The sequence below is a fragment of the Alligator mississippiensis genome, chromosome 2 (genome assembly GCF_030867095.1).
Source record: "Alligator mississippiensis isolate rAllMis1 chromosome 2, rAllMis1, whole genome shotgun sequence".
Lineage (NCBI taxonomy): Eukaryota > Metazoa > Chordata > Crocodylia > Alligatoridae > Alligator > Alligator mississippiensis.
This window is the reverse complement of record NC_081825.1, coordinates 59755340-59771157: the sequence shown is the minus strand read 5'-3', so window position 1 is coordinate 59771157 and position 15818 is coordinate 59755340. Positions and strand designations below refer to the sequence as shown.

The 15818-nt window shown below is 41.2% G+C and overlaps 1 protein-coding gene across 1 annotated transcript in view; it reads right to left on the bottom strand.

Moving 5' to 3' along the window:
- Nucleotides 1-3575: 3575 nt before the first annotated feature.
- The window catches only part of PDGFRA (platelet derived growth factor receptor alpha), a 46961-nt gene continuing 34718 nt past the window's right edge, over nt 3576-15818 (bottom strand). Inside the window, exons 17-23 of the mRNA XM_006276211.4 lie at nt 15600-15715; nt 14662-14784; nt 14013-14124; nt 10303-10402; nt 10071-10176; nt 8407-8642; nt 3576-7260 (exon numbers count right to left, since the gene is read on the bottom strand). Coding sequence (XP_006276273.1) covers nt 7113-7260; nt 8407-8642; nt 10071-10176; nt 10303-10402; nt 14013-14124; nt 14662-14784; nt 15600-15715 — 941 coding nt within the window. The 3' untranslated portion in view covers nt 3576-7112. The remainder of the gene's footprint in view (nt 7261-8406; nt 8643-10070; nt 10177-10302; nt 10403-14012; nt 14125-14661; nt 14785-15599; nt 15716-15818) is intronic.

Sequence of the window (15818 nt, the reverse complement as noted above, 5' to 3'; positions counted from 1 at the left end):
AAATTGTGCTTTCTCATTGAACTATTTAATTTTCTTCAATGTGAAATCACCAGCTCCAAGCAAGTTTTGGTACTTATCTGAAAATGAAAGTTCACAAGGCTACCTTTTATCCAGTAACTCAATGGAGCCCTCCAGGAGATACCTGCTCAAATACCTGCCTTTACTTAGGCAAACAGTTTCCTAAGCTGCAGGCTGTAATGTATCTAGAGATGCACGCAGAGTTTTCCCACTTAATATAAAACTATTTAAGCAGTCATTTTATGATTATGACAAGGAGTTTCTAACTTAACATCTTGACCACTCAAGTGGGAAGTTGGAACATGGGTTCCAGAGCCCACTCTAGAGAAAGTTTAGTTATCTATGCCGACTATAATAGCTCTTTCTTTAAGATTCTTTCTTGGGAGGTAGGAGATGTAAATTCAAATGGCCTAAGGCAAATATGCAAATTGAACTTGAGTCTTCAGGAGCCTGACTGTTCCAGCCACTGAACTACTGGATGTGTGTTATTTCCCACCCCTCCTTCCCTCGCCAAAAAAAATTAAAAATCACCCAATGCTAGTTTTCCATGTATTGACTGAATTTACAGAAGAATAACCATAGAACTCAAAGGGATATCAGCAAAGGCATATAAGCACCAAACCTCACCAACCACATCACCAGAAGCAAACTTTCTGTGGGCCAAAGCACACCAAATGTATCATAGTATCGTAGTACTAAGGGTCAGAAGAGACCTAAACAGATCATCAGGTCTGCCCCCCTGCCCCGGGCAGGAACGGGTGCTGGGGTCATATCACCCCAGCCAAATATCTGTCCAGCCTCCTCTTGAACAGCCTCAAGGTAGGAGAGAGTACCACCTCACTTGGGAGCCCATTCCAGAGCCTGGCATCCCTAACTGTAAAGTAATGCCTCCTGATGTCCAGCCTGAACCTTCTCTCTAACAATTTGTGGCCATTATTCCTAGTAACCCTGGGTGGTACCCGGGGGAACAGAACCTCCCCCAATTCCTGCTGGTCCCCCCTCGTGAGTTTGTAAATGGCCACCAGATCCCCTCTCAGCCTTCTCTTGTGGAGGCTGAATAGGGTCAGGTCCTTTAACCTCTCCTCGTAGGGCCTGCCCTGCTGCCCCCTGACCATGCAAGTGGCCATCCTCTGGACCCTCTCAATGCTAGCCACATCCCTCTTGAAGTGCGGTGCCCAGAACTGGATGCAGTACTCCAACTGTGGCCTGACCAATGCCGCATAGAGGGGGAGGATCACCTCACCTGCTTGTGATGCATCTGTACATGCACAACAAGGTGCAGTTAGCCTTCCTGACTGCTTCCTCGCATTGGCAGCTCATGTTCATCCTGGAGTCAACAATGACTCCAAGATCCCTTTCTGCCACCGTGTTGACAAGAAGGGTGTTCCCCAGCCTATAGGTGTGTTGCTGGTTCCTTCTCCCTAGATGCAGCACCTTGCACTTGTCTGCATTGAATTCCACCCTGTTCTCATCTGCCTACCTCTGTAACCTGTCTAGATCTAGCCGGATTTTGTCCCTTCCCTCCAGCGTGCCCACCTCGGCTCTATGAGCTCTGACCATGAATAGATCCAGACCATGCCAGGACAAGAAATGTAAAACCTGCCAACACATTTCCAACATTTCCACAATAACTACATCCCACAACAAAACCATCACCATTCCTGGATCTTACACCTGCACCTCCAGAAATGTAATACATCTCATCCAGTGCACTAAATACCCTGATGGAAAATATATAAGAGAAACCAAACAAGTGTGTACTAGAATGAACGTACATCAAAAATCGATCAAAGGCAAAAATACCCAATTACCTGTGGATGCACATTCTCACAAGGCAACCACTCTCTCTCCAATCTCTCAGTTCTAATCCTCAAAGGGAATTTGCAAAACACCTTTCATAGATGAGCCTACAAACTTCACTTCATAAATCTACTTGATACAAAAAAATCATGGACTAAATATAGGCATTGGATTTATGGCACATTATAACCTGCCTGCCATCTGATAACCCCAGGTAACCTGTCTGCATTTTACCAGCTACTTTCTATCAACAGGTCAACATCCCCCTTCCCCAATCTCTGTCCCCGCCACCCCCTCCCCCCCACACACACCTGTTTCACACGTATTGTCTCCCATTCCCTCCGATCCTCACTGCCACGCATTTGCATTTTTACAGACCTGCATTTTATACATTGGCTTCTATTCTACCATGGAGAACACATAACACCAGCAGACTTTTCCTATGCCTGAAGAAGGGTGTTTGTGCCTCAAAACTTGAAAAGGACAATTTTTCTAACTATTTAGTTGGTATAATAAAAGATACCACATTTATCCAAAGAACCTTGTCTGCCTAAAACAATAAATACATCCTCCTTAGCAATGAGACTGTATGAATTGTCACATGCCTTACCAGAACTGTTAAAGTGAAACCCTTTTAGAGAGAGAAGGGGAAATTAAGTCCATTTGTTGATGTCTTATTTCAAATTTAGGAGAAGGTCTAAACTCTTCAAAGGTGATTCTGTCTATAGCTAAATGAAGTGGAGCCTTGCTTTATGAGAAATTGATTTAATAGACAGGTGGACTCTGCATAGAACATCAGCTAAAGGCATCAGCTAAAAAAGAGTGAATGGACAGAAGCAACTGTTCTATCCAATAAAAAATGCTAATCTGAAAGCCTTTCTCTAATATTATTCCACAGCTGGGCTCCATCTAGCTCCCACTGAGATGGATGGCAAAGGACACTAAGAAAAGGAGCATACCTAACAATTGAAATTTAGTTTTCATGCTGGCACCTGGGGATTCTTCTCAGAACATGTGACTCTCTTATGTTCAGTTATATAGTGTGGGAAATTGGACCCATGGAGTGAATTAGCTTGGTTCTGGGAAAGAGTTTTCTCAGGACAAGTTTAAACACTCCCCTATCCCCCGCTGCCCCTTCCTCAGCTACCCCATCCAAAAAAAAGGGGGTGGGGAAATTCAGCCATAGCCAGAGAAAGGGAAACCATCAAGGATGGTACTTTTTCAGCCATCAAGAACATTAGGTTAAAGACTCAGCCTTGCAGGTGTCAGTACTTTTAAAATATAACTCTATGTAAATCATTTCCTGTGCTATGCAGCTTCAAGAGGAGAGGAAGAGAGTACAGGACACCTCTAGCCTTCCCCAGCATCTCACTCAAAGATAAGCAAGGGAGGATCCCAATTTAGCCCTCCAGACTGGACTAAACTAGCAACTACCATATCTGTCAGCATCCTGAGATAAGATAGTTTGCCACCCTGGAAGAGTAGCTAGGCCTCTTCCTTTTTGTATATAGTCTGTAGTTGACAGCAGGTTCTGGAGCAGAGCTCCTCCTACATTTTAAAGGAACAGCATGGTTTACTGCAGAGGACATGCCCACCCAAGGTTGCTTACTCTTGTGTTCTTCTGCAAGACCAGAATATGTTTTGTCCCTGCTTGTTCATGGCATTGCAGAAAAAATCAACAAAACATGTCTAGAAAATGAGAAGTCGGGCTGATTCCTTATGAAGTGATCTTCTTTAAATAAGTGAGTATAGACCCCTTGTATATCTTTAAATTATATATCATTTATTGAAATATAAAGATCTTCATTTACAAGTTTTTAGACAAAATCTGAACAGGGGCATTTTTAATACATTTTGTGCCTGTGGTCACTCATGCCAGTTTGCCCTTCTTCAAACATTTCACAACAAACCACCATTTTGGAAACACTTACTTTTTTATTATTCTAAAATATAATTTTTGGACATTCAAAAGTGCAACAGTTAACGTGCCTGTGGAGTATATCACAGTAAAAAAAAATATTTAAACAAAGGCAGTGGTACAGCTTGTATAAATGTTTTGGCAGTATTCTAGAAGTCTATATAAAAATACTTATATACATATTGATGTATAACATCACCATATCTTACGTCCTTCATCACATAATAGGACCATATTGTACAAGTTCCAGACCACATTATAAAGAATCAATTGGCCATTCAAAATCAAAAGGTGTGTTTCATAGGCAAAGTTTGATTGTCATTATACAGTTACTACACAGAAGGAATTGGGAGCATCTCTTCTAGTGGCTTCTCAAAATTAAGCCATAAAAAAAAATCAGTAATACTGAAAACAAAAAAAAACAAACCAACCCCCTATTAGATTAAAATCCAAGTGTTTTTCCCCCCAAGCTAAAAAGTATGGTCCCTATCCTGAAATGAGTTGTGCATGGTTGGATCCCTTGCAACTATACAGAGCTCTGATCATACAGTTGCTGTGATTGCATACCCAAATTAAGCTACCCGTGGTTTCAAATAGCCTGCAGTCTAAAGGCTGGAGAGGCCTGTTAGATCACCTAACTCAATATCCTGTCTATCACAAGCCCTGTTACACCATTGAGCCCAGTCACTTGTGCTTGACTAAAACATTTTCCAGAAAGGCTTCCAGTTATGATTTAGTAAGAGATGAAGAAAACACTGCCTCTTTTGGTAGCTTGTTCTAACTGCTAATCGCACCCAGTTTTGAAAATATGCACCTAACTTGCAGTCATAATTTTCTGTATGCAAACTTTTGCACACAGCCTTGATTTTATGACATTTCGAAATTCAGACCCATAACAAGTTACCTATAACACTCAGTGTTACATTTGCTCTTTGCTCACTATCACCAACTGAAGTCAACAGGAGTTGTGCTGCATGTCAAAGGGTCCAACTGGTCCTTCAAGTTTAGTTGTAGTTTGTTATTCAGAATCCAGCCAGTTTGTTCTTTTAGTTAGTATTTCCTGGTCCATACTTACTGGGCATGTCTACACATGCACATTTACTGCACAGAAATCGAAATTATTGCACAGTATGGGTGTATGTCTACAGGTGCATTCCCATACTGCACAGTAAATATGGTGACTTATGCCAACTTTAGCGTAAATTTAATACTTGCATTATGCAGATATCAAATTTATGCCCAATTAGTTACTGCGCAGTAACACGTGTGTAGATGCCTTACTGTGCAGTACCGCTGTGTGTATGGACTGATGTGGGACTAACTTTAGTTCCAAGTCAAACCACACACAGTGTAAATGTGCTTTAACATTTGCATGTGTAGACACTAGCCTATTCCCGCTTACCGTGCAGTAATTTACTGTGCAGTGAATTTAAGCCAGCATAAATGCAAGTGTAGACATGCCAACTAGGAAACAATTACAACACAAGCTTGATTTTGTATTGCATTTGCATTGTTTGTGTCATGTTAGGTGCTGAGCACTTTATGGCTAGTTATAGACATTCAAAAAGCTTGTGGAATCCATCTAATTCATGAGGTTTTCTGTAAGTGGCATAGTTTAGATCGGTAGCAAACACAACACACATTTGCCCTTTGGTGGGAGGGACAAATCTTAGACTGGGTTCTGCCATTTTTAAACCAGTTTGTCTGTGCTGAATTTCTGTTATCGCTATAGACTGTATTTTTTGTGCCAAACTTCTTTTCTGTTATGGTTATAGACTGTTTTCCAATCACTTATGCTGGTAAAAGTGTAATGTCTATACCTGGCCTATGTGATGTACTCAGTGCACTTAATTGTTAATGAGTTTAAAAGCCGAGCACCAGAGAAAGATGTGGCCTGTTGCAGGCACGTACCTTAATTTAATCTGTAAATCTTCCCAAGTATTCTATATCAATAATATATCATACAGTGATAGCAATAATCATAACACTTTCAAACATACTGTGTCAGCAAACAAACATTGCAGACCACAAGTGGATTAATTTTTGTGCTCCCTCCTTTGTAAGTGAGGGGGCAGATTAAAACTACCAATACACTTGGAAGCAATTACTTCTCTTAGTGCTGGCAAAGATAATACAGTCAGCCTTCTTTACTTTTACTTAAACCTGAGAACTAAAACAAGAACATTTGTTGAGAAATGATAGTCATATATTTCCTTGTTAACATCTTGTACAGTTGAAATAGTAAATCAGTTTTTCACATTTGACCTCAAAATAAATTCTTTTGAATAGATATGCAACGTTATTTAAACACTAACAATGCTGTTGCTGTTGATTGCTCATTCTTCTATTGAACAGTAACATGAGAAACATGGTATAAACGAGTACGTTTAAAAATAGCTCTACATTTTAAAAAGAATCAGTAAATCAAAGATTGATTGATTGCTTTTAGTATATCTTATTGGGAAAGCCACTCAGCAGATGGTAGAAAATCAAATCTGAACTTCTTCTAGAAGAAACATGTTCTTCCTAAGCTGGATTTAGCTCACCAGACATATCATGTGATCAGTTAAAAACCACTGCTCTTTCATACCAGCATTTGAATCTTAAACCTCTTTACTTATTTAATAATGGTTTTTTAAACATTGTGCTTTTGCTGAAGGACAATGAGTTATAAACTATATATTTAGTGTTACTGAAAACAGTAGTATTATTATGAAAACAGCTATCTTCTACAGTTAATAAAGACTTACTAGGCTTCTAACCCCTATTATAGAAGGTTTTTTTAATTATTATTATTCTCTTTTATTTTCATTAACTGTAAAAAGTATAATGTTATGTAGTGCCAGTCAGTACCTTTATGTTTCAAAAGTGGTTTTTGCATGTACTTCATGCACGTGGTAGTTTAACAGCAGCTGACATTGAGAAGGAAGTATACAAAAATCAAGAGTGATCTCTTCTATAGTCCATAAAGTATTGTCAATGTGCACCTCAAAAGTTCCTTGTGGAGATGCTTATTTACATAATTACAACAGTGAAGTTTTGCTGCAGTGGAAATTCTATCCATCGGAGTCATGAATGCCCTTGAAACACAAGCTGGTCTGTTTATGGTCTTTTCCTTTGTCCTTCTACCTATTCAGACTGCAAACCACACTGAAATGCTACTGAAGTACGCAAGAAGCAACACTAAAAAGTTGACTTCAACTTCTTTCTGTTTCAGGATGATGATCATTACTGGGAACTTCTCTTTACATATCCAAACTCTCCTCACATCCTTTGCATTGCAGTAAGGTGGTTCTCTCTGGAGTAATAGTCTGCAAGTTGTATGGCAGCTTCCCTTTTTACGTAGCTTGAAGATTTCTTTTTGATTTCATGAGAATTACAGGAAGCTGTCCTCAACCAGATCTGAGGAATCTATTCCAATGTCATCCATTATGTCAATGTCCTCAATGGTCTCATCCTCTCTCTTGATAAAGGTAGAGCTGCTGGAACCAGTCTCAATAGCACTTTCTTCAGATGTTTGGGAACTGTAAGAGACAAAACACTTAGGAACTATACACTGAGTAATAAATATAGTACAAGTCTCAGCACAGACTTTCTAACAACTTGGTAATCTTAGAAACCTGTCTCTCAAGATAGACATCTTGTATAAGAAAGTCACCAAAGGATAATTAATTGTCTTAGAATTTAAGCGAACAAGTTTATAACTCTTTCCTGAGGACACCTTCTGCAAACTCATCCAGTCAGTATGGAAGAAATAGCTGGCTTTAAAGAAGCCCCCAACAGAACAATGAGATGTTGATGACAACTGTCCAATTTAAAAAGGTGGGGGAAGTCAGGTACTGGAAAGCTTGGGGAAAGATGGCAAAATATAGAGAGACCATAAGTGCTTAAAGAGACTCCTTCCCTCAGTCAGTAGTGATGTCAGTCCTACGTCTCTTGCTAATAATCCAAAAGGTCCACAATTTTGCTTCCTATGATATTGGCTTTATTATAACTAAGTATAAATTAATGCTATTGAAAATGTTACTAGCCAGCTAAACCTAGATTTGGCCACACTAATTTACATCAAGCACGGTATTTATTTATTTAGATTGATCAGATTCCATGAAAAGGAGCCCACCTAAAGACTTCAGGCACTCTGCCATCCAAACCCCCACATAAGAACACCTGAAGCAGCCTGACCCCTTCTACGAGTATCAGAAGGCCTCACATATAGTAAATCACTCACATACCTTAAAATCCTGCTTCAAGCCATTTATCTTTTAAAAAAACAAATGGGCTTCCAAGTGTGTGCAGGTTAATCTATTTGTGCTATCCTGGATCTAACTGGAAAGTAAGTTCTAAAGAGTGTCAGAGGGAACATCTTAACACCTACCCCATTTCTTCAGCAGCACAGCTGAGGAACAGGGTGGTCCCTCACATAAATAGGTCCTAGTCCACAATGAAGGTCTGGCTTGATGGATTGCCCCATTGAAATCACTGGAACTAGTCTTATAGAGCCCACTCTTGTTCTGTTGGTTGTCTCAGTGATGCCAGTTGAGCTATTTTTGGAGTAAGGTATTGTTCAATAAAACTAAGGGTATCAGAAACTGGGCCAGAATTGGGTAGTACAAGAAAATGTGGTCAGTGAGATGGTCTCTGGCATATAACAAACTGAAAACAGCATCTACCTGTGCCTGTTTCTTTTGCCAAGCTCATCTTCAGATACAGGGTCAATGTCAGGCAGAGGGATGATGTATCCACTGTCAGCACTCAGCCTCTGCTCATCAAATCCGCTCTCCCTATCCTTGAGTTTGTCTTCATTCTTGTAGGTGACACCAATATAGGTGTTGTCACAGTCCCCTCTCATGCGTGTGACAGCTGGGTGGTCACTTTTCAGGAAGTCCAGATGAATCTTTTCATAGCTCTGAAAATTTTCATTTTAAAATGTTATATGATGCACTACAATGAGGCCTCAATTATTTAGTCACCTTCTGCAGCTAGCTATGCTTCATGAACTAAAAGAAAAAGAATGATACTACCCTGTAAGCAAGTACAGTGCTAGTGCCTGAGGTTGTGACGTCTGAGCACCTGGGTTACCAGGATCCTAGCATGAGATGTCCCAGGGACTGGCAACCTACATGCTACGGCTGGCTCTGTCCCACCAAGAGGCTGGATCCAGCCTGGCCTGGGTGGTATGGGAATCACACAACATGTGACTGCATCTAGCCACTGGTCTCCTCTGCAGTCCCCTTCTCCTAGACCTTCCCTTCTGCTCTCTCATGCCTGTGCTTAACTTCACTGCAGAGGAGCTAGGTATGTTTAGTGAGGTAAGTACAGGAAGCTTTAGCTCTCCAGGGGATGGAGATTTATAGCCCACAGTAGGAAGCTGGATCACAAGCTCCAGTCCATGGCAGCAAAAAGTTGCTGACCTCTAAAACAGATTATTACAGTAGCATAACTGAAGTAGGGCAACTGGGGCAGCAGCCCTGGGTGCTGCCATTGTTGGGGACGGGTGCAAAAGAAGGTATTGCCACAGCAGCAGCCAGCACATCAGGAACTGGTGTTGCCCCGGGTGCTGCATGGCTGCCCTGGGTGCAGGGCCACACTGCTAATATTAGAAAGAACACTATGTTTCTTTTCAAAGTAGTGCCTATATGCATTACATGTGTGTGTTTTGGTACACTAGCACCTGTGTGCAGGCAAATGATGGCATCTTTTGATTGGCACTTGTAAAGCATATAGGGGGATGTTAAATTCAGTGGGCACTTAGGCCGTGAGATTGATTACCACTTGAGTGTTAGGTCACACCTATACAATAAGCTTACTGCCTGGCAATGGTGCCCTCAAGCATGCTGTGCTATTCTACATGCACTGCATCCTAAAATGGAAGCAATGTTGCTGCAATTGTATGGTTCCTTGGGCAGGCTAATTAGAAAAGAAAAGAAAAGAAATAAAGGAGACTCAGTAAGAGGAGCCTTGGCATGAAGGATTAAAGCATGAACAGAGAGGGTTTGTGGATGCTGAGTGAGATTATGCATACAGGTCAACTGATATCTTTTCTTTTTAAATGATTCTTGCATTTCCTTTAAGAAAATCTATAAAATATGTAAAACCATCTCTTTGGTGATCAGAAGGATTCAGATGTATTGGTGCCTATTGAAAATGGATGCCATTCTTAAGTAATATTATAAAACTAGGCTCTACCAACAACATTCATGTCTTCATAACTGTTTACTCTATCTGAATCATTTAATTCACACACACACAAATTGCTCACTGCTCAGGTTGTCTGAATAGCAGTTACAGCCCTTCCTGTATGGACAAAATACAATGAAAATTCCAAAGGGCAAACCTTTTTGTACTCTCCAGGCAACAGACACTCAACAATTTCACTTAAATGGTAAAAAGAAGGTCTTTTTTCTGGTTCACTGTTCCAACACTTCACCATGATCTCATACCTGAAAACAAGATGGAAGCCAGTTTAACCAGCTGGAAATTGCAATAAATAGCCAACAAAAGTGATGAAAAATAAAATAAATTATTATTTTAGTCAGGATTAGAAGAGAGAAAAAAAGCATACATACACCTCATTGGTGGCATGGTCAGGCTTTGCCATTCGGTAGCCACTTTTTATCTTGTTATAGAAAGTAGAATCAACCATCATTCCAGGGTAAGGTGTGCCACCTAATAGTCAAAACAATGATACAAATGCACCAAAAGTGAGGAGTGACACTTACATTGTTTAGTTAAATACTTGTAGTGTTATAATCACAGAATCACTGGGTACCTTTACATGTGCTCCAATGTATTCTAATTAGATTAGATCTGATTAATCAAGTCTGTTCCAGATTTGTATTAGAACTCTCCAGCATCGCCACAGCATCACATGTATAAGCCCCCACAAGTTTAAAAATGGCTGCTGGAGTGCTTTAACTAAAATTTGTTGAATGAGCTTTAAAGTGTCCTGCAACCATTTTTAAACCTGTGGGAGCTTAATACACGTGATGCTGTAACATTTTAATTAGACTAGCTCTCCAAAAACCACTCTAATTAAAACACCCTCCCCTGCTTGAGTACATTTATAGGCACCCATAGAGAAGTAGGGCTGGAAGGAATGTCTGGAGGTCATCTAGTTCAAGCCCCTGCCTGAGGTAGAATCTTCCCTATCTAAACCATCCTATACAAATCCATTGTCTAACCCCCTAGCAAAACTACACACAACCCAAACATGGCACAAGACATAACACCCTAATCTGCCACAGGCAAAGCAGAGGGACCATGGCAGCCAACATCCTGCTGCTGCAAAAGTCATTAAAATATGGTCAAGAAATACCAGAAAGAGGGTCATACCCCTTCTACGGAGGAAGGCAAGAAAACCTACAGTCCATACCAATCAAAAATTGCTTTCTGACCCCTAGTGTGGCAATCAGTCTCAAGTTCCTCCAGCAAGAAACCTCCAGGTTTTAGTCCCAGCAAGAACATTGGCACACCCCAGTCAAAATCTTCAGCCTTGTCTACAGCCACTATTCAATGCTTCTGAGAAAGGTTTAAAAAAACCCTGACACATGTAGCAGCAGGAGGGGGAAAAAATTCCTCCAAGCCCCATGCATCCACCAGCAAAATCCAGAAGCATGGGAAATACCCCTAGTAGAACACTGGCATAACTATGCCTAAAACATCCCTGACCAGTGGTTGTTCAACCTTTTCTTGAATACCTTATGATGAAGAGTCCACAACTTCCCTAGGCAGTCAATTCCCTGGTCTCACTATTCTAACAGTGAAGAGGTTTTTCCTGATACTTGCCTTGCAAGCCCTTTATGATTTTTCTCACCTGCCTCTGAATTCTCTCTAACTTTTCCATATCCTGTTTAAAATATTGAGCTCAAAACTTCACACAATATTTTAGATGAGACCTAACAAGTGCTGAGTAGAGAGGCACTATCATCTCCTGTGCCTTGCATCTGTTGATGTATCCCACAACTGCATTTGCCTTTTGCATGGCTGCATTACACTGCAGACTTCTATATGAAAAAACATATATATAATTAAACCCCAAACAGACAGTTCTGCAACTGCATATGTTTTCTGGTGGGCATTTGAAAAGCTGGACATGAAAGTTGGATCAGGGAAGGCTTCCTAATTAAGGCATCTCGTTAATATTCTTGAGATGGATTTTTTTTATATTTTGGAGAGTGCTAAGAATGTCTTTTATATGAAGGATAGGGAGGCTAAACTAGATATCAGAAAACCATTAACAATGTTATGAATTTATTACTATTGTGCTGTATATTATTCATTTAAATTTTGTGATGCAACAAGAGCTAAGGATTAATTGCTGCTTTAAAACTGCAAATAAATATAAATATGTTATCATACATATACATATAGGCCATGTCCAGATGAGTGTGGCCATGTAGTATGCGATACCGCAGGCACGTCTGCAGCACCACATACCGCACGTTCAGTTGTTCTCCACACTGTAAGGGAGCAGCACGGAGGGTTTTTTGTACCCCTGGATATCCAGGGGTCAGAAAAACCTGTGGAGAAAAAAAGCGGAGTGGTGCACGCAGGGGCAGTGCTTGCTGCTCAAGAGTGGAGCTGAACCACCTGGAACCATGGTGCAGCTGCCAGTCAGTCTCTGCGTGGCAGAATTGCTGCTGCTGCAGCCCCAAGAGGCCCCTAGGACATCAGGTAGGGCTGCTGGGGCCAGCCCAGTGATGGCCCCAGCTTCCCATACTGCCCCCAGGGTAACACACCAGATGGCATGTGGCATGAGCGTTCCCCAGAGAGCATGCCAGGATGCTGGGGGTGTCTAGTGCACCACCACTAGTTTCCCCAGGGAACCAAATGTCTACATCACATGTAGACATGGTCATAATGAGCATTTTCTTCAACCCCCAACAAAGATTCATGGAAGACCACAATGGTTTGACTTAATTACTGGCAATATTATTTGTTACTTGTAAGGCACCAAAATGGCATCATATCTAGGTTCTAAAAATTGACAAGAGGATACTAGAAAGGATCTATTATTTATATAGCATATATAACACTATGTTTTTCAGTAGAGTGCTCATTCTTTTTAATGACTTTAGACTTGATTGATGCTTTGATACAATTTTTTTTTCTATATAGTTATGTCTATATGAATACTTGGAGTTGACCTTAAGTTGGCTCTAAGGCTAAGGACAGACATTCAAAAAGCCTGAGTCTGAATTGATTCAATCTTTGCAGGTTAGTCTAACCTGGCTAGGCTAAATCAGTTTGTAACTGCACAGACATCCCAGACATGCAGGCTAGAGCAGCCCTGCCTTCCCTTCAGCAACACTGAGCCGGGAGGGGGGGAGGGGGGGCATGGCAAGGGCAAGGCAGGATGCTCCGATTATCCCAGCAGGGAACTGATAACTGTGTTTATCACCCCTAACTCAGTGTTTATCACCCCATTAAGAAAACAACAGATTACCAGCTATCTGTTGATTCTGCCTTTGTTCCCATCTGCTACAGCAGAGACCATAGCCAGCATGTGGTCTGCTAGCTAATACACAGACACCTCTCACCAAGGCAGAGGGGAGAGGGGAATTCCTGCTTAGCAAGGAGTGGTGAGGGAGTTGCAAGGGAGTAGCCTGCAGTCTCTGCCGGAGGTCCAGGCAGGGAGCAGAGGGGAGGGGCCAGCTCTGCTGTGAAGCAGGGAGCTCCACCCAACCCAGAGAGCATGCCAGGATACTGGGGGTGTCTGGTGCTGGGACAGACATTGCATAAACTGGTTTGACCCAAATTAGTTATGCCTGACACTACATTCAACCAGGTTTATCTCAAACTGGTTTCAGCCATTTTCAAACTGGTTTATGTGCACTGAACATCTGTTCTGTTACAGGTTTAAACCAGTTTCTGATCACTTAAACTGGTTTATTTGTAATGTCTGACCCTAGCCTAAAGCTCATGTTAACTGACTGTCTGTACTATAAACTGTATTTCTTAACTCCCAGCAACAGTTCCTGCCAGTTGTGGAAGCCTCAAATACAGGAAGACCACAAGCAACAATCCCACAATTCTTTGTTCCTCACTTCCAGCCCTTTTGCACCTCACTTCTCTTTACTGGCTGTAAACAAAGATAAGCACAGATGGAGCATCTAGCTCAATGTGGACTTTGATCCCATTAATATATATAATATAAATAACTAACAATAATTAACCACAGGTATTTTATCAATACTGTAGGGTGTACAGTACTTTAAGGCATTACAAACTCAATAAGCTTAATTATTGCATGTAAGGAAGTCCTTATAGTACATACCAAGGGAAAATATTTCCCACAGTAGAATGCCATAAGACCAGACATCACTTAATGTTGTGTACAGATTGTCAAAAATGCTCTCAGGTGCCATCCATTTCACTGGAAGAAATGTCTGAAAAAAACCCCCATTAATCATTAAATGTTCCTCAGCACACTGGATGATCTGTTTGATAGCATGAACAAGGTTTTCTATAATAAGCAGACATTTGCTAAAATGGTTAGTAATTATTTTTCGTCAAATAAACATGAAATGATTATGAGATGAACTGCTTCCTCCTCATAAAATCTAATCCAAGGATATCTGAATTGCTAGTTTATTAGCAAATGAGCCAGTTGATTAAGGACATGATATAAGAAGTCACTGACTGATATGGTATGCTGTATGTATCACAGTGACAGTCCCTTAGTAATTTATCCAGTCACAGAGCTTGCCAATTAAAATTTCAGCCTGAAAAACTCTAGATGAGGCCAAGGACTTTTCATCATTCCAGCAGACTAAGTCATGTGAATTAATGAACTGAAGAAAAATCATTCCCAGAGTTTTCATCCAACTATCAATTAGTGTAACCAAATGTTGAGCAGAAGAATTATAAATGGCATTTTAAGCTGACACATCATCTCTAAACTAAAAAGATTAAGAAGTACATACACTGCCTTTGGAGACATAGTTGGAATCATGCATGATGTCCCTAGCCAGACCAAAGTCACAGATCTTCACAATTTTTCCTTGAGCTAGAAGGACATTACGAGCTGCCAAGTCACGGTGCACACACTGCGTGAAAAGAAAATAAATCATTTTAGAGATACAAATTCCCATGACATCCCTTTTCCTTAAGAATGCACAGCTTCCTCCCTGAAAAGGCCTAGATCTGTTAATCTACTGGGGCCAATATAAATTGGGCCTCTTATTGAGAAGGTATTTGCAAAGGACAACCGGTGGGGGAGGGTAGTTCTGGTTTGCCATATGCACCTGACTGGCAGTTGCTGTAGGACATAATGGGAGAAAAGTGCTGCTGCTTTTGTTTTGTATATCCCATTTATCCTGTTTTTCAAGTTAATGGCAAAAGTGCCTAGAACCCTAAAAAGGCCTTTCCTTTTAGCTGTGTTTCTCAATCCAAAAAAAAAATAAATGCATGCTTTGAGACTAGGCCAGTGCTACCCAACATTTTGGCCCTGTGGGCCAGATGAGAAGTGCAAGGTGGATTTGCAGACCAGATACAGTGTGTGGGCCCTATCTAAAGTAATAGCAGGTGAGGGCCCAACAACACATTGGGCCCACTGTGCCAGCCCCAGTCCCAGCCCCAGGCTGGTTTGTGGCAGATTGGGCCCCACTGCCCCAGTCCTACCTTCTCTGCAAGCTACATGGGAAGACGGCCATGTCATCTGACTCTCAAGGCTTAGAAATTTGGCAGTGGGAAAGTGGTGGCAGCCTTAATTGCCACTGACCCCTTGCCACCACATTTCTGGACCATTCAGGATCCCCACAGGCTGGATCACAAGGCTCTGAGTGTTGGAACTGGCCCTGAGGCCAGAGGTTGAAGACCCCTGAACTAGGCCATGCCAGTTGTATTCCTCAGGGACACTTACATTTTTAGAAGCCAAGAACTCCATTCCCCGTGCAACTTGATAGGTGAAGCTCAGTAAGTCCAATAGGCTGAGGCCTTCAGAACTGTCATCAGAAAGTAGGTTCTTGACTTCAGATTCTGTTAAAAAAAGGTAAAAATGTGTTTGCATTATAAACATTTCTTAAAGTTGTGAAAACAATGTCCAATTCTTTCTACTTTCTGTGAGGCTGAGTTGATGACT